The following is a 19,042-nucleotide window of genomic DNA, read 5'->3' as shown; positions in this document are numbered from 1 at the left end:
GCTTAGTAGACGCTAATTACTAGTCTAAGTTAAAAATTGTGCCTCAACTTAAATTCAATTTGTTTGTGACTTATTATGCCAAAGCCAGGCAAATTCCTTGTCTGGAGAACCTTAATAATTTGCGAAAGAATGTGGTTTCACCGCTTTTGAGATGTCAATTGGATACTCAGGTAGTAGTTTATGAACATGATTACACAATGAATTATTCTTAGTCTAAGAACTTGTTTTATCAAAACTTTATAACAATAAAGTGATGATTAATATTAATATGTATTCTTTTTGCAATTAAGTATCAAATGTGTTGACTTTCAGTGATTTCCGCATTTATTGTTTTTTTTTTCACATTCCTAAGCTTGACTTTATTTTTCTGTAATTTTAGGAAGTTTTATGTACCTCTAGTGTATTGTGATAATAATTGGAGTATACATAATTCAGATTTTTCAATATCCAAGAATTTAACATGTATTTTTTGTCCTAGCTTCTATTAAATTGTGCCATTTGTATTTATTCTGAATTCTTTGAGCGTATATTTTCAGATATATTTTTAGTTTAACTATTATGTACTGTATTGTTTTCTTTCCAAATGTTTATATTTGCTATAATAAAAAAATATTATACAAATCAGTTTTTGCTTTATAAACAGAATTATCATCCCTTTAGGATTGTTTTCCAATTCCAATATCTGGGTAATTGTAATTATAAACCACAAGGCTGATTTACACGTATTAATCAGGAGTGCTGAAGTATGGGCATGTATGAAAGTGAGTGACACATTTCACCAATTTATTGGTATCGGCCGATTCCATACAAAATAGAATTGGGTCCAACTATCAGCCAACTAAAAGTCGGTGGTCTGCGTCTAGGCTTATAATTAAAATTATGACGTTTCTTTCTGGTAGGTAAAATGGGTTTTTTACTTTGAAGTTTACTCAGCACATTAAAAATAGACAGGTGCAAATAAGAGATGATATGAACTGTAGATATTTATTTACAAATAAACAATAACATTAACACCGGCCGTTTCTCACACAAAGAGTGGGTAAATAATTTACTAAAAGCACTAAGATTCCACCCAATATATAAACTAATCCATACAGATGCAATTCTGATCATTAGCCTCCGCTCTCTTTCAACCATGGGTAGAATACAACTATTGTAGTTTTATTAGTTTACTTTAGCCTGTTGAAGAGGTCTTTGGTAACACATTTGTCGAGAACATGGAGGTAGTCAATGAGTTCCTCTTCACAAGTCTCGGTGGTCTTGGACCGAGAGTTTACACGGTCATTGCATTCCTGATATTTGCCCCACATGTTTTGAGCATCGGCCTTTTGCGAACATTCTTCCTGAAAAGCAAATAAAACAGTTACTATTATCCGAAACATTTGCCAAACTCAATAACAATACCGTTTACAATACACAACAGAAAATTATCTACAACAAAATCTTTACACAATTCTTATTTTCAATGCTAGTAGTAGTAAAGTAGACTAGTTTACAAAAGATATTTACATGCAACTTCTAAGACTAAAGTACTTTCAATAGACTTTATACTCAATAAATTAAGACTAAAATAAAATAAAAGCTAAAAGTATACAAAAAGAAAACCTTTAGGGATTTTTCAGAATCTTGATAGGGACACTAGAAAAGGAAACAAAATAAATTCTAACACCTGACTGTGAGCGAAATTACAAAAAAAGGGTGTATGTTTTATCATTCTCTCTCAGCAAAACATGACCATTTTGTGTTAGTATTTGATCTGACCATGGTAATTTTATGTGGATTATTTTTGATTAAAGTTGGAAATGGAATAAAATTTCTAACCTATACATAGGGTTATAATAGTAACAAAGTTTGAGGTTATTTAACATTCATTGTGTTGGATAAAATATATTTTATCTGATAACGTTTAAGAACGTACCCTCAGTTGAGTCTGAGGGTCCACCATCTCTTCTTCTTCAGCCTCCTCGGCCTTGACAACAGGGATCAGCTTGTCAGACATTGTGCCTGTAAATACAGCACCACTTTTTAACAAGGGATACAAATAGGTTACTTTAACACAGATATGTTAATTAAACATGAATAATGCTTCTAAATCATCGTAATTTATCAAAAATTACCTAAAATCGATGATGCAACAACACAATCGAAGACCACAAAAAATGTTACTAGTGGTAAAAAAAACAAAATACTTTTCATGAGATACAGGAATATCATATCATGTGATAATACTTCGTGATTTTTTTACCATTCATCCACACGACAACAATAGTGGTGACGACATATGACAAATACCCTTTTATGAATAAAACTACCATCGCTTAATTTAAAGATTGAAAGTTGGAATATGATATTTGAATCATTTTACTTCTTATACAACTTCATAATATATAGCCTGACCAGGAACATAAAAACCCTGGCATAGAGGCGCGTCAATTGCATTTGATAGTGCAACACTGAGTACAGTCGTACGTACCTGTGTTAAATTAATAGGCTAACTTTATGTATCAGGATTCAGGATTACGGGCTAATTTGATATTTTCATAAATTAACGAAAAAATATTATTATAGGTAACCTGGTTTAAATAAATTAAATGAAACCATCAATCGAGTTAGTAGGATTTATTTGATTATTTATCAATAATCAAATTCAGAACTTGAATATTCAACTGCAATGTCTGCTCATGAACGCTTCAAACTCGGTACTTCTTTCCCAATTCCATAAAATTCAACACTTAGGAAGTGACAAAAAACTTTAAAATAGGTATTTGAAACAAACCACAGCTAATTTTCATAGTGGACTGTACTATACGATAAACATGTCAGTCAATTTGACAACCTTTGTCGGAAACATTATTCAATGAAAATATTGTCCGAACCCTTAGTATTTCTCTTCGACAANCGACAACAATAGTGGCGACGACATATGACAAATACCCTTTTATGAATTAAACTACCATCGCTTAATTTAAAGATTACGGTAATTTTTAACGTCAACAATCCAGACACGCTGCTCGATTCTGCGATACGATTGGTCGTTCAACAGCGCACGTCAGCTGTTTTGACCAATCGTATTGCAGAATCAGAAATGCATCAGAAACGCGTCTGGATTGTAGACGTTAAAAGTTACCGTAATCGGGGCTCTGGTCAGGCTATACTTCTTTTACAACTTCATAATATAAATAAATTATTATTGAATACCACACTCACTTTTTTTTATCATTTAGTAGAAACGAGTAAAACAGCTACTACTATTACAATTAATTTATTGTATTTTGAAAATATTCACACAGTCATGTTGTGTGATGATGGAGGTAATTTTATTCCATCTCCCTTCCCCCACTCTAAGGAAAATTTAATATCATTCGATATTTCTTCCAAATATTTATTTTCATATATGGCAACTATCTTGACAGCACTGACAAGTTGAGCAACTTAGTAAAATAAAACATGTCCATGAAGTTTTACAATTAATGCAGTGACACTTACAGGGAAAGATTTCAATACTTCATGATAAACATTGTGCATTTAGTCAATCGCAAGTCTTATTTATCGTATTACTACGGTAAAAAATTTAATATTGCTGAAAAAATATTATAAACTACTACATAATGTGAATTGACTATTTTGAATACGATTTAGAGTATAAACATATTTATGTGAGTATATTTTTACACAATAATTCACAGTTCTTGAGTGTCCGTCACCATGGAGAGAGCTTGTAATAAGATTTTTCATTATATCTCATTATTGGCGTAATAAATAAGTGAAACTCATAATTTCATCATGTCAATGATGAAACGCAAGATCATCTATGTGCTAGATCATAATGGTATCGCATTGTCCTGCTAACATCTACCAAAACGAAATATATTTGTATTTTATTACTTGTTGTTTTTTTAGCATTTCAGGTTTGTTTTTTCAATAATTATTTGATTCTAATAATGTATTATATTATTTTTCAGATTCTGGTACCTTAAAATATGGTCCAAGGGTTTTCTATAAGATTACAAGAAGATTTATTGTAAAATGTTGAGGTTATGTCTTCTAATACATAAATTTGTTTTTTTTCTTTTAGAATGAATGGAGGAATGGAGCATAAAACTCCAGGACACAATGCAGTGCTCCACAAAGCACCCAAAAACTATAAACTGCTTATGGACCCATTTCTTATGAAGGGAGCAACTAAACTGTATAGATATGATGGTTGTGTACCTGGAGATTCCACCTATCCTCCTGTACAATGCAGAGATCCTCGGTCACAGCTCTCAAGAATATGGAATAGATTAGAACCAGCAGATTTACCAGTTCCTAGGTAATATTAAAATCACAATAATATTTGTAACGAGTTTGTTTAGCTACATGTTATCCCGTTCACTCTCATAACAATGAAACATTTTGTTTTTTGTAATAGTAATAGATAGAATTTGTACATTTGAGTGAAATTCATAAGATTGTTTCCAATTTTGCTTATTTTCTTGATCAAATTTTTTATATTAGTTTGCTTGCACACTACAGTGTTCTTGTTGATCAATATTCTACTTATTACCTTTACATATTGTAGTGATCAAATGATGATGGCTACATTAATGAGAATTATCTAATTGTTTTGAAACATAAATACCTCTATTTGATGATAAATGTGGAAAAGTAATTTGCATTTTGGTTATTTCTACTTCTTTGTTTTTATTAGCTCTCATGCAATGTTGCCAACATAACAGCGAAATTTGACATAAAAATACTGTGGCGGGATTTTCAAATTATATTGAAAGCAATCAACATGTTGAGCATGTATATTGAATTAACTACTTAACAATCGTTATTTTCAGGTTTAAAATAGATAAAAATTATGTGGGTACTCCACCTCTGCTAGAAATAACTATAGGAAATCTTAATGACAACATAGATAGAGGATTTTTAGCAGACATGATGAACAAAGTGGGCCCTTATGAGGAATTGACAATATTTTATCATCCACTAACAAACAGGCATTTAGGATTTGCAAGAGTAGTATTTCAGGATGTTAAATATTCAAAGTTGTGTATAGACAAGTATAATGGCAAGTCGGTTATGGGCCAGGTAAGTCAAAGCTTAAATTTTATTATACTTTACAAATAATTTGTCTTAGATACAAAATATGTATACTTACTAGACCAGCTGTCTAAAATTAAAGTTATTAGAAATCAGTCCAGCACCAGTCAACAACAAAATAAATAATTTATTTTTTAATATTTACAACTACATAATATAAATAAATGATTAAATTGAAATACCATTTACCAACTTCATAAAAACTTAGTTTTAAGTACTCACATCATTGGTGGTCAGGCAAGCCCACAAGATTTTTGAACCATGTTTAAATTATAGGTGCTTGATGTCTTCCATGATCCGTTTGGCAAGCGCTGCCAAGAGATGTTCGAGGATAAGACTATGGAGAAGAAGGTGCACATGTCGATGACTCTAGCCAAACCCCCGTTGCTCGTTGAAGATGTGAGGGCACAGAAGTTGGACCCAACACTCAGCAAGCGGTTAGAGGAGACGAAAATTGTTGAAAAGGTTTGTTTTTTAAATTATGTCATTTTAAAATTACAGTTTATTATTGTGTATTAAATTATGACTAATTTTATTGAAGATACAAGTTGTTCTGATTATTATGTGGACTATTGTTGGTGTGTTTTTGTAATTTATAGTACCTACACTTACTTTTCATTCTCTGGCTGTATGTTTGATAAGAATTAAAGATCCACAGTAAGATCATTAGAAAAGCTTTTATTTACAGTTGTATGTCTGATTAACTTATTTTCTTTTTCTGTTAATTAATTCAGTATTTTTGCTACTATAGGTACACTTTTTCACAAACAAATAATTATGTCATTTGACACAGTGTTTTGAAAAAGATCTGAATACCTTTTCTAGGAGCCTTATAGCCGTTTTCACCATGAATCCCTAATTTTTAAGTGACCCCTATGAAGACAAAATTCTTATTATGTGGTACCTTACTAGTCACTTAAAAATTAGGGTTTGATGGTGAAAACGGGCATTAGTGTGTAGTGAAAAAGGTTGAATCAACTGTTTTAGGAGCCGTACCCTCCTCGCTTCAAAGACGTGGAGCACAGTGACAGCAACACGCGGTGGTCGGACGAAGAGCGCGAGTACCGCCACCGCTACCGCAGCCGCGGCGACCGCGATCGAGACCGGGACCGGGACCGGGATAGGGACCGAGAGCGGGATAGAGACCGTGACCGCGACCGGGAGCGGGAGAAAGAGCGTGATAGAGGGGATAGAGAGAGGTGAGTTTCGCTTGTATATGGATGTGTCAACGTGAAATTGTGAACTCTGTCAGTTTATAATATAACGCGTTAGATTCTAAACTAACAGTGGGTTAGGTTAGATTGTAATTTAACTACGTCAGATTATAATCTGACGGAATTCGCAATTTTACGGTGACAGATGCTTTTGATTGCAGAACTAACATAGCATATTATACTAACAATAAAATGTCCTAATTATTGCCTAGCATATCGTTTCATCCACGAAGCCGCGCCCCACCATTCTTCCGCTAATGTCCGAGTGTTATAGGTACATGCTTAATTATCCATGAGTCCACAGGCACACTACAATAATGTCGCACGGATTGCTAGTATCAAACTCTGCGTACCCCGCGCTTCCCTCGACTAAAATTTGGTGGGGCGCGTCTTCGTGGATGAAACGATCTATACCTCAGATCATAGAAAGAGAATAGATATGAAGTCGCGCGTAACTACAACGAGAACCAGTGTCCCCACATTTCCCCCACCACAGCTCCCACACACACATTCAACTGTGNGGCACCTCACGTCACATCATTTTACCGAAGTCAGCCCTATAGCTTCGGCGCAGTACCGATCACTGACGTTTGTCAACAAAACTTCTGACAAACTTGCTTGACTCTTGAGACAAGCTAAATTACACCATATTGTTAATGACATTGAGCATACATTTTTATAAATATCTTCGCGAAGTAAAACTTCTGTACGTAGTACTTATTATTATTCTGTGGCATAACTAACATTGCATTACTAACAATAAATTTTATTGTCCTAATTATTTCCTTATTAAAATAAGTTATTCTTGAATGGCACAATTTAAGATTCAACCACACCACGCGTGCAGAAAAGCATGGTGTGGTTGAAACTTTCGAAGTGAAGTTTTCGAGACAACATGGATTTTGATTTCGTTTTGTATTAAAAATTGCACAATTTATTTGTCTATTTTACAAGCCGACGATGCAGGAGGAAATGTAGACGGAGGTATATTCTTATATTCTAAATAAGTAATTAGATTGCATGAACAGAATTTGGTTTTTTAATTTGAACAAGTTATTTGACGTTTAAAAATATGTAAACTTTCCATATTCCAGTTGATCAAAATTGTACCCAGCACGGTTAAAAAATGTGAATTGAAATGGAATAATGTGTAGATCATTTTTATTTTTTATCGCTGAGCGGGCATTTTTAGCATAGGGTTGTGCTGGTTTAGCATTTATTTATTTATTAGCTTTCCGCCCGCGGCTTCGCCCGGGATTTTCCCGGAAATTATTCGGATTTTTTTCGCCGTAAAAACTATCCTTGGACTTCAGCGTTGTTGAACTTATGCGCTTAGCAACACATTTTGCGATTCATTTTTATATTAACAACTAGCTTTCCGCCCACGGCTTCGCTCGCGTGGAATTTTGTCTGTCACAGAAAAACTTTATCGCGCGCGTCCCTGTTTCAAAAACCGGGATAAAAACTATCCTATGAAACTATCTCTATGCCAAATTTCATCAAAATCGGTTGCGAGGTTTAAGCGGGAAAGCGTAACAGTCAGACAGACAGACAGACAGACAGACAGAGTTACTTTCGCATTTATAATATTAGTTGGGATTGGGATTTACCTTTTTTTTTATTATGCCATTTTTGTATTTATTTTATTTTTTTGTTATTGCTGTACCCGCCTGATTCTTATCGAGTTTCTATTCTAAAAGGCTTTTATATGTACAAATAAGTAACAAAATGTATTTTCGCATACAAAAGGCACCGAGAGCGGCACAGTCGCGTCGTGAGCGAGACCGAGTCTACGTATACGTCATCGAGCCACCCGCCTGAAGTTCCGTATACGCCGGCTGGTCCGGTACCCTACGACTCCTACTACCAGTCCAGGTTAGTACTGCATGGGATAATAAACAATATCTTTAGCTACTTTCCTGTGCGTGCAAATGCTAAACTGAGTGTTTAGTATCCCTGATAAGTGATAACTTAGTAGTAAACTACCAATCTATCATTTATCTCATTATTACTTGGATAGCATTTAGTATCAAGGGTCCAGCTAAAAGACTCCATTTAGTTAAGGGTATGTACGTTTAGAGACTGCACAAGACCATTCCAAAAAGCCCCTTTATTTAACGATCCTCGTGATCTGTCGTGATCGATAATTCTGTTGTTTCTGTTCAAATACTAAGGAGTAGTATTAAAAAAATAATAAGGCAAGAGCTGTATTTTATTATGATAGATAAGACATATTGCATACCACATAAAACAAGAAAGAAAGAAATGCACAAAAGTGAAGGCACAATTTAGGCAGTTTTATCGTTACGAAGCTAAGATCAAAATAGACGTGTTGACACCACCAATCAATGAGGGTTTTCGCGAATGAAAGATCCGTTAGATGGACGTGGATGTGGGGTCTGACTGCTGCGTGATTGGTGGATTTTGACATATCTGTCAATGTCATGTCAAAAATAACCAATCATGCAGCATTTGAACCTCGCGTCTACGTATTGCCATGTGGCGGATTTTTCATTCGCGAAAACCCTCATTGACGTACTTTTTAAAACTGTCAAAACGAAACTCTCCCATAGATTTTGTATGGCACTACAATCAAGTGACGTCACTATTTTGTCAACTCAATTAAACTACTTTTTTCAATTACAATGCGACCAAAAATCATAATTTACAGGTAATTTAAAATTAATTAAGTTTTTAAGGCCAGAATGAAGTGTCTTTTTTAAAAAGTTGTGGTTTCGGATTATTGGGGAATGGTGTCAAATTGTCTATTACGTAATGAGGGTTTTCGCGAATCAAAAAAATCCGCCAGATGGCAATACGTAGACGCGAGGTCCAAATACTGCATGATTGGTTATTTTTGACATGACATTGACAGATATGTCAAAATCCACCAATCACGCAGCAATCAGACCCCACATCCACGTCCCGCCATCTAGCGGATCTTTCATACGCGAAAACCATCATTAACGTAAACGTGTATTCCAGCTACAGCTACACGTACGGCGCGGGCGCGCCCGGCGGCAGCGGCATGGCGTGGTGGGGCGACTGGCGGCACCCGCACCACACTGCCCACCACCACTCGCACGTAAGTCTAATACAATAAGGTTGGGTTGCACCATCTTTGACTTTGACTTTAACNGAGATCTATACTAACAATAATTGTCCTAATTATGATTAATAAACTATGCTGTTCTTGAATGGCACAATTTAGCCTTATCACTATGAAGTGATCTCTTCAATTCAACCTGGATTTTGATTTCGTTTTGTATTAAAAGTTCAAAGAGATTTACTTTGTAAATAAGCCGCTAATTTATCGATACTCCTATAGCTGTATGATACTAGACTGTTACTTTGACTCTATAAACTGTGGTGTAAATAATATGTGGTTGTAATAATTTGATTATTGTTATTCTCTATTTACAAATGTATTATTCTACAATTATTTGTCTATTTTACAAGCCGACGATGCAGAAGGAAATGTAGACGGAGGTATATTCCAATAATATTATAATGTAATTAGAATGCATGACTGCGTGTGACTTTTTGATTTGAAAAAGTAATTTGACGTTTTAAGACTTAATAATCCAGGTGCTTAAAAACAGACCAAGCTCAATAAAAATTAATGGAATATTTTGTATATTATTATTGTTATTGTATTTTGTGTTCCGTCCGAGTATCGCTGAGAAGGGCGCGTTTTTGGCATAGAGTACTGTTTTATATATTTTTTTATTGTGCCATTTTTGCTACTATGTTTTTTTTTTGCCTTATTATTCTGATTTCTTGTCAATAAAAGTTATTTTATTTTAATTGAGTTATTTATATGCCTATTGTGCCGTGTACGGTAAAAAAATAAATGCTGAGCGGGGGCCCCTTGACACAGTATTGGCTAGTATTGTTTTTGTCCAAGTTTAAATGTTATTAATGTGTCAATAAAGTTTTTACTATTTCTATTTTATCATACAATAGGCACCGAGAGCGGCACAGTCGCGTCGTGAGCGAGACAGAGTCTACGTACACAACATCGAGCCACCCGCCTGAAGTTCCGTATACGCCGGCTGGTCCGGTGCCCTACGACTCCTACTATCAGTCCAGGTTAGTACTGTGTAAGAAAACAAACAATGTCTCTAGCTACTATGTGACCATGCTGTGCGCGCAACTGTTAAACGGGAGTGCTTAGTATCCCTGATAACTTTTAGTAGTAAACTACCAATCTACCAAAGCATCTCATTAATTTTTGGATAGCATTCAGTTTAGGGTCAAATTACATCTCAATATGAGGGGTGCGGGGTGTAAGACTGGACTTCTTTTTTTGGTACTTTTACCTGATTACCTTGATACTTTTGTTTACGCTGAATGAGTTCAGCGAGTAGACCCACTAAATAGGACCGATCCCCGCACCCATCTTATCGTTCGAAACTGAGATCAAAATTACGTAATGAACGTAAAGGTGTATTCCAGCTACAGCTACACGTACGGCGCGGGCGCGGCCGGCGGCAGCGGCATGGCGTGGTGGGGCGACTGGCGGCACCCGCACCACACTGCCCACCACCACTCGCACGTAAGTCTAATACAATAAGGTTGGGTTGCACCATCTTACTTTGACTTTAAANGGTTGCACCATCTTTGACTTTGACTTTAACAAACGTCAAAAATCTGTCAAACTTCATACAAAATACACCGGTTATCGTTAAAGTTACGGTCAAAGTTAGGTGGTGCAACTTATTTTACTGTGACAAACGGGATACGACGTTAAGGCTGAGTTTCCACCAGAGATGTGCGATGAGTAGCTCACCGAGGCGAGGTAAATGAAGCGATTCTATTGGTTCGTTACAAACACATCCCTCGCTACGCATCCTCGCAGATCTCTGGTGGAAACACAGCTTAATGCCGGTTGCAGACCAAAAGCTGAGCTAAGTCAGTTGAGAATAGCTTGCAAACTGCGCCAGTTAGCGAGCTAATCTAAACTAACTTAGCTCTTGGCATGCAATTGGCAAACTCATAAAAATATTATTCAATGAATAGACTATTTTCTTGATTGAAATGCTCCCGTCCATTATGGATTCATCATCATCTTATTCTCTAGTTTAACAAGCATATAAAAGTACATTAAAACTATTCTTTACCATTTATTTGTACATAATTTCATCACCACTATCATTCTTGAAAGCTTTACAATATTTGCCACTATTCATTTCTGGTTTAATTAAGTGAAAACGTAAGACTAAGCTTTTTCATCATCATCACACGTGTTTTATTGTGTTCTTGATTTGTGATGTTTGACACTAACACAATAATCTGTGTTGAAATTACTCCATATTTGCATATTATCCCATTTAACATGTAAAGTAAACTTACGATCGATTGTGTAATGGTAACGATTTTACTTCGCGACCTAATCGCTGACAGGCTTTACAATCGAACATTTCATAAATCCAATCACATTCATTTCATGGCATCAATTCATACTGCAACAAAGCCTATCTATTTTCTGACTGCTGTTGATTTTTCCCATAGTCTTTGTTTATAGTTTTCACAAAAATTCTTTGAAAAATATAAGCAAAGACATTACGTCTATTCCAATCCGATTTTCAAGGATCAAAACTCAACATACTTGAAGATACTCAGCTTGAAAGTTTTATGCATGTACATATTTGACTACATTTTTTTATCATTCTCACATCGAGTGATAGAATCGACAAATACAATGTTTATGCTGATTGAATCCATGAATAAATCGATTCACAGTCAAACGCACCTGTTTTGATTACATTATCATAAAATCTGCCTGCAAAATTTCTTATTTTCCCAGTGCCTTTGACTATAATTTTGTCTCATTCTTACACTAAATGAGTGAAAAGGATAGATATAATCGACATACTGAACCATAAACCGAGTAGACTGTCATGTGTTGTGAATCGATTGTCACATTGAAAATGAGCCTTAACATCATCACCATAAAGTCGAACTGGAATAGACTATAGCAATACTATGACCGAAGCTGGAGCGGTCGAGTCGGTCGAGCGCGACGCCCGCATGGTCGGGCGCCACTCCCGCGCAGCGCGACCTCTCGCCGGAGGAGAAAAGAGAGAAGGAAAAGGTCTGCTTTAGCATTGCTTGCACGAGTAGACGGTTACTGTTATGGTGCGTCCACACTGGGCGAACGGGTGCGCGGCAAACTCGACATCCTGCTCACTCATGAGCAGGGTGAGCAGGATGACAAGCGTGCCGCGCGAGCCCGTTCGCCCAGTGTGGACTCACCATTAGTGTATGGGGCACGTAGGATATTGATTGGTATTGTGTATAGTCACGCGCAAAAATATACTACATTTATAGTCAACGATTCTGAAACGTCAAGTAGCAAAAATCAAAAACTACCATTGATTAATTTGATAGTAGCGCCCTCCTGTAAATTTCATAATTATATGGTTGTCCGACGTGGCAAAAATTGGAACCAACCATTGGAATAATCCAGTATTGATAGTAGCGCCCTCCTGACAATGTTATTATAGCTCAGTGTACAGGAGTTCAATGTTGGAGATAGTATACCGTTTATTACAGCGGAATAACTTACGTAGTATTTTTGTGTTCGTGACTGTACTTTTTTAGTGTAATGAAAATTCCTTTTGGATTTGTTTACAGATTTGAAAGTTAAATTGAAAGTTAAAACATTTTTTATTTTGTATTTTCAAAATTAATGTCATGAAGAATAAAATAATTTAATAATTCACATTTAAAGATAAATCAATGTAGATTTAATGTTATTTTGTTCTATTATTTGGGGAGTAGCTAAAAGTAGTAATTATTGCACTTTTAATAGTTTTTTAGGTTAATTAAGAAAGTTGAGGTTTAAGTGTATAAAATCATTTCAAGGTAAGTGCTTAAAAAAGCTTAATCAGCATGCTTGCACTTTATGGCATGTCATTCATTTCATCTTCGCTTTTCTCATTCACAACGCATGCTGCATGTTTCTTTGTGGTTAATTACATTTCCTATGTAAATTTTTTATTCAATATGTAATTTTTATTAGGAATAGGATAATTTGAATACTACTTTTTACAAGCCATGTTAAATGAGCCGTAGGCCTTCGGCATAGTTCAATCAAACCTTCAACTTAACGTGCTCTCCGAAGTACGAATAATATTTCTTTCAGATTAAAAGTGGAATGTGTGTATACTTACGAAGAAATTTTATACATACCGTTACTTATCGTAACACATATTGGCGCTCAAATGACGCTTCACTCACATTATAATAATAATTATAATTACATTCAACAACACATCAGATTATAAGTTTTTCTTTTTAACGAAATAAAATCTTACAGTATTTAACCTTCCACACCACACTTTTTATTGTAAAATGACACTTAACACCATGACATAAGATGCCACAGCTTGATTAAAAATTCAACAAATCGGCTGCAGGACCCGCTATCCCACAGCATTTGTCTTACCACACCAGACTTTGTTGTATAATGATACCTAGCACTACGACATAAGAAATATTTTTAATGAATTGGCTGTCAGGAGCCGCCGGTGGACACCAAGATCGTGGAAGCAGCGGAGGCGCGGCCACCGGATGACGTTGTGGACAGCAAGGAGCCCGAACCCAAGCCGCCGCCGCCTGCTGAGGAACCCAAAAATGTGGATCTTGACACCAGGTATGGAAATACTTCGGACAACATAGAGGTTTTTACGCTTGTGGCGTGACGTCTTGTGTATTTTAACAGATTTTTGTGTTCTGTTTTTAAATATTACATCAGTGTTAGTTTGTGTTCGCCTCAACTTTCGTTGCCCAACCTACATTACCTATTTACCGGACCCCATTTGTCTAGATTTTAAGGAGTTTGCGTAACAGTTTCTCAGTGATTCATTCGAGTCAGTTTCAGTGGTCGAGAATAAATTTTAGTTATTTTTTCTAGCTAACCCTAATGTTAATATTTTTGGCATTGAAGTATAAATAAATAAACCCTTTGCACTTCTTGACTATTTTGAGCTGTATCGTCTGTCTTTCAGCATAACATATCAAATAAAATAATACTATCAACTACGAACTAAAAATAATGGCATTATTACTTACCTGCCTGAGCTATTAAAATTGTATTTGTTCCTTTACACAGGATAGCGATGTTGCTCAAAGGCGCAAGCGGGGGCGGAGGCCTGGCGCCTCCCTTCCTAGCGCTGGGTATATCGTCTGAAGAGGAGGACGACGAGAGGATCCCGGCCAATATACCAGACCTCGATGCTCCCCAGCCGCCCTCGGACGATGACGGTGAGTGAATAACAATGTTTAATGCAGGGTTCGAAAATATCCGATATTTATTATAAATATCAAAATATCGGATATTTATGATATATATCCGATATATATCAACTTTGATATATATCAATTTTGTATGAAAGCCATAGTATTATTTTATTGTATTATTCATGAATACTATTGCATATGTGTTAATACACATGTTTTTAATGTTTATAAACCTTATAATCAGACAAATAAAGCAAAAACATAAAATATTCTTTTAAATACGGCAAAATAAGTTGATATATATCATCAAAACCGGCTTGATATAATTATATCGGATATATATGGGTGGTTCTACTTTTAGAGTCCATCACAAAAATAAGGTTGTCCCCACAATAACGAAGGTTAATACTATAATACAAAATGAAGAAACTATCATTTATTTTATTTAAATAAAGTTAATAACACCTGTTTAGATTATCTAGTTACACTAAGTTTCAATTACAATTTAACTGTGTTAAAAAAATGACTTCAAACTTTTATAACAAAGCTAAAACGGCATGTCCCCATTAGGTGTTGCTTAGAACTATTACGTTTTTTAGAAATAATTTGTTGAAGCCACACAATTATTTTTAAATAAAAAGAGATATATATTGTTAAACATGGTAACGACAAACTTTAATGTTATTTATCTGTAAAAATATATTTTTTTGGTGTGACGAATGATTGTCCCGAAAATTGGAGTATCCATCGTCACGAACAGTCAAATATTAAAATAAGTTCTTAAAAAATACGTGAGTAGATCACGTTTTTTAGTAAAACGAAAGGCCATAGACCATAGAGTATAGAACGAAACTCAAATCAAGTGTTTAACATAGCCAGCTTGTCACTTCTTTTACATCAAGCACGAAAACGGGCAGCGTGTGTTTATTGGGCGTATCCTTAGTCACAGCGGTTTTTGGTATTTATTTAACGAATTTTAAATTGTTTTACTGTAAACATGATTTGTTTTTATGTAATCTTTAAGATAAAGTATAGTTTTCGATCCAAATTATCGTGATTTACGATTATTATTGATCTTTTTGGAAAATTGTATACTTCGTCACACGTATCCTTCGTAACAGGTGATCCTACATCTAAGCGATGTGTCCTTTGTGCAGTTAGATAATATGTTAAGAATACTAAAAACACCTCAGAAAAAGGTATACGAATTTTGTATTCGTTTAGTAAACCAAATTGAAGCAGCTTTTGAAATGTTTTTTTTTCCCTTAATACTCTTAGTTTCAGTTCCTATTTGTGTAGGTTTTTGCTGATTTTCCACATATTTTTCATTATCTATTTTAGTACAAATATTATGCCTGTGCTTAATTAAAAATGGCTGAGACACTCATTAGTTTTCAAGTTAGATTGATTATTAAGTGTTAGATGTCTACTTCATCACATTTACGTCTCCTTCGTAACGAAGAGTTTGACCTCGTCCCCTAATAAATATTATCTCTTAAACAACAAAAATGCGAGTGTTAACTCTTTTTGTAACTCATTTTATGTCGTGTAATACTTGGTTTTTAGTGTGTAATACTACTTTTTCAATATAACTTTATAAAATAGAAAAATAATTGACTTTTGTTAAGTTTTAAAGGTGTAAATGTGACGAAAGGGACAAACTGTTGATTTTTATGGAATTGTTACCTGATTAAATAACGATTAACTACCAATTGTCCAAGACTGATTTAAGCTGAGATTTTATAATAATAAATGCAAATATCTATTGAAATTTCTTTTAATTTATCGAGTTTTAAACAACTGAATTTCGTGACGAAGGATACTTTTGTTTCCATCTTAGTCTAGTAAAACGCAAAAAAATATAAGTTTTGATAAAAAACTAAGGTGCTGGTCTACAGATACCGAATCTATGGTAATTTTCCTACATTTCAGTCGTATGAAATGTACTAAATAGCCTTCTTTATATTTTTTCATGGTTAAGACCTTAAAAGTAGAACGACCCATATATCCCTTGATATACAGTGTGAGTCACGTTAAAGTGTACATATGAAAATAGATGAAACTAGACCTATTTTTATCGGCAAAAAAGTGGTCAAAAATTTTTTGAGATTTTTTTAAATTTTTTATAGANACAAAGGTTATACGATAGAGAATAATACAAAACAATAAAAACCACCTGTTATAGGGGCATTTTTTGGAGAAATTTATCAAATAACCAAAAAAACACGAATTTTTAAGCAGATTTTTTTTAAAAATGTATCATTTTTTATTATTCGTTGGCTATTTTTGTGTATTTTATGTATTTTTTTAGTATCGCCTGTTATTTAGCATTATCACTGTTTTTATTTTATCAGGATATACCGCTTAGTTTAAAAGTTATTACGTTTTCTTTACAATACGTAATTGGAAGAAAAAAAAATCTATAAAAAATTAAAAAAAAAATCTCAAAAAATTTTTGACCTCTTTTTTGTCGATAAAAATAGGTCTAGTTTCATCTATTTTCATATGTACACTTTAACGTGACTCACACTGTATATCCTCGAACCCTGGTTTAATGACACGGTAACTTGTCAAAACTACAAGTTAGGGGCAACTAATTTGAGCGTATATCCCTGTCGCCAAGAATGTCGAGTATATTATGAGTTAAGTTTTATTGTTGAAATTTTAAGTTGATATTATTTCTAGTTCTATTGAAGCTACACTAATGTTTTTGTTTTCTTATGAGTAACGAATGAGGTCAATCACCCTGGTGTTGTCAGACTGACTCCTGAAAGATATTATCCTTTTTACAATGATATGAGATAATTTTTCTGCAAAATGATACAATTTATGTTTTTTATGTCTTTTTCATCTTTTCAGCCGAATGACATGTGATTATGTTTTTTATTCTCCAGGATCCGGTAGTGAAGATCGGAACAGTATAATATCAATAAACCCGAAGAAAGACATCGACCCGGAGCCGCTATCAAATACGCCTTCACCGTACCTATCTCGGGAGTTCTACCTTGAGTGCCTCAAAGTGACTGTTGAATGGGTTAGTACTCGTCTTTGTTAGTTAATGATCGTCACTTACCATCAGGTGAGATACAGGATCGTTGTGGTTAAAAAAAGTTTTGTAAAAAAATGCGTAGCGAATTATGTAAATTATTAAAATTTTGCGAATTTGAAGTCATAATATTGTTTAAAATATATTCCTGTTCGATATCAATGGACAATCATTCTACCAGTTTTCTTACCAAACCTTGTGGCTAAAACTGAAATTTATTTTTGCGTATCCGGCTCGAAGGACCATTTTTTATTACGCTCTTACGTCATTTCCTGATTGAGTCGTGTTTCATTGCAGAAGTCAAAGAAGGAGGAGCGGCGGCGCTTCCCAGCTATGGACAAAATCGGTTCCGACATTTCGTCGTCGGAAGATGAGCTACTGACTGGCGAAGAGCCGCGCCGATCGCCGCTTGCGCCCCCCGACAAGGAGAGAGACAACTTGGATGACGATCAGGTATTGCATTTTAGTCGCAATAGCAGCATGTGTCAAACATTTAAAAAATAAATGAGCAGAGACTGTGCAGTTACGGCAGTTAGCTCACAACCTGCGACTATATTTACCTAAATCGGACCGTTTCTTTGTATCGCGTATATCGCAAGGTCTTTTTTTATTGACACGGTAGTAAGAAACACCGATTTATATGGGCCCAGGAAAAGGACACCTAGGCGACTTGCAGCTTTTTTTTTATCATAATAAAGGTAAACTAGTTGTGATGTGAGACTAGTTTGCATACAAAAGAAGTCGTTTATAACTTCGGTCGTCGGTCTAGAAGACCGTCAGAAGACTGCACGATTTTTACCAGTTCTCTCTTAACTGCGGATTTAACTCCTTTCTATTTTTTTAGAACTGGTAAAGGCATTTACTTACCGAGCTCGGTATATTGCAGATGTCTCTGTCCTCGCTGTCGTCGACGGAGGCCAAGATCGAGGAGCAAGTACCAGCTGAAGCGTACTACGGGCCGCCGCCTGCGCACCCGCACTATTATCAACCCGTGTGGCCGCCCACCGGTGAGTGGAGTATTGATTTTGAGTCTTATTACTAAGAAAATAAAGTTCAAAACCCATTGGAGATTTGTCATTTTTGGTTTAGTATATTAATGTGCTGACACTTTTGTGAATATCGTATAAAGATATAAAGTTGCGTTGGGGAAATTCGTAATTTTATGTAGGTAATCTGCTGAAAGTATCTTGTCCTATGGCCAGTGCTTCATCAAAAGCCAGTCTACAACTGCTGCCGTCTATCTCACTCAAGGCAAATAGCACAAGTAGTACNAGTAGTATATTGCTTTCTTTAATAGCTAAAATATATTGACTTGAATAAACTTTTATATTATACACTAGCTTTCCGCCCGCGGCTTCGCCCGCGTGGTTTTTTTCTGTCACCGAAAAACTTCATCGCGCGTGTCCCTGTTTTAAAAACCGGCATAAAAACTATCCTGTCCTTTCCC

General features: G+C 35.1%; 2 protein-coding genes across 2 annotated transcripts in view; one reads left to right on the top strand and one right to left on the bottom strand.

Annotated features, from left to right (window-relative positions):
• Positions 1-970: 970 nt before the first annotated feature.
• Positions 971-2,198, bottom strand: LOC114350594 (cytochrome b-c1 complex subunit 6, mitochondrial). Its single transcript, XM_028301439.1, has 3 exons — positions 2,118-2,198; positions 1,919-2,004; positions 971-1,343 (listed from the first exon to the last, which is right to left on the bottom strand). Exons 1-3 carry the CDS (start codon positions 2,194-2,196, stop codon positions 1,170-1,172), a joined length of 339 nt encoding a protein of 112 aa, XP_028157240.1. The 5' UTR covers positions 2,197-2,198; the 3' UTR covers positions 971-1,169.
• Positions 2,199-3,701: 1,503 nt separating this feature from the next.
• The window catches only part of LOC114350601 (histone-lysine N-methyltransferase SETD1-like), a 31,438-nt gene continuing 16,097 nt past the window's right edge, over positions 3,702-19,042 (top strand). Inside the window, exons 1-13 of the mRNA XM_028301463.1 lie at positions 3,702-3,908; positions 4,076-4,312; positions 4,827-5,076; positions 5,365-5,553; positions 6,076-6,287; positions 8,052-8,177; positions 9,288-9,387; positions 12,301-12,399; positions 13,829-13,962; positions 14,422-14,573; positions 17,444-17,583; positions 17,893-18,048; positions 18,482-18,602. Of these exons, the coding sequence (XP_028157264.1) occupies positions 4,077-4,312; positions 4,827-5,076; positions 5,365-5,553; positions 6,076-6,287; positions 8,052-8,177; positions 9,288-9,387; positions 12,301-12,399; positions 13,829-13,962; positions 14,422-14,573; positions 17,444-17,583; positions 17,893-18,048; positions 18,482-18,602 (1,915 nt within the window). The 5' untranslated portion in view covers positions 3,702-3,908; position 4,076. The remainder of the gene's footprint in view (positions 3,909-4,075; positions 4,313-4,826; positions 5,077-5,364; positions 5,554-6,075; positions 6,288-8,051; positions 8,178-9,287; positions 9,388-12,300; positions 12,400-13,828; positions 13,963-14,421; positions 14,574-17,443; positions 17,584-17,892; positions 18,049-18,481; positions 18,603-19,042) is intronic.

This window comes from Ostrinia furnacalis, unplaced genomic scaffold, assembly GCF_004193835.3.
Source record: "Ostrinia furnacalis isolate ACB-3 unplaced genomic scaffold, ASM419383v2 OfSCF0922, whole genome shotgun sequence".
Taxonomy (NCBI): Eukaryota; Metazoa; Arthropoda; class Insecta; order Lepidoptera; family Crambidae; genus Ostrinia; species Ostrinia furnacalis.
This window is presented reverse-complemented; position numbering and strand designations above follow the sequence as displayed.

Coding starts and splice junctions, on each gene's coding strand:
- LOC114350594 (XM_028301439.1), bottom strand. CDS start 2,196: ATGAAAAGTATTTTGTTTTTTTTACCACTAGTAACATTTTTTGTGGTC. Junction 2,005..2,117: donor TGTTGCATCATCGATTTTAG/GTAATTTTTGAT, acceptor CTGTATTTACAG/GCACAATGTCTGACAAGCTG. Junction 1,344..1,918: donor ACCCTCAGACTCAACTGAGG/GTACGTTCTTAA, acceptor TTTGCTTTTCAG/GAAGAATGTTCGCAAAAGGC.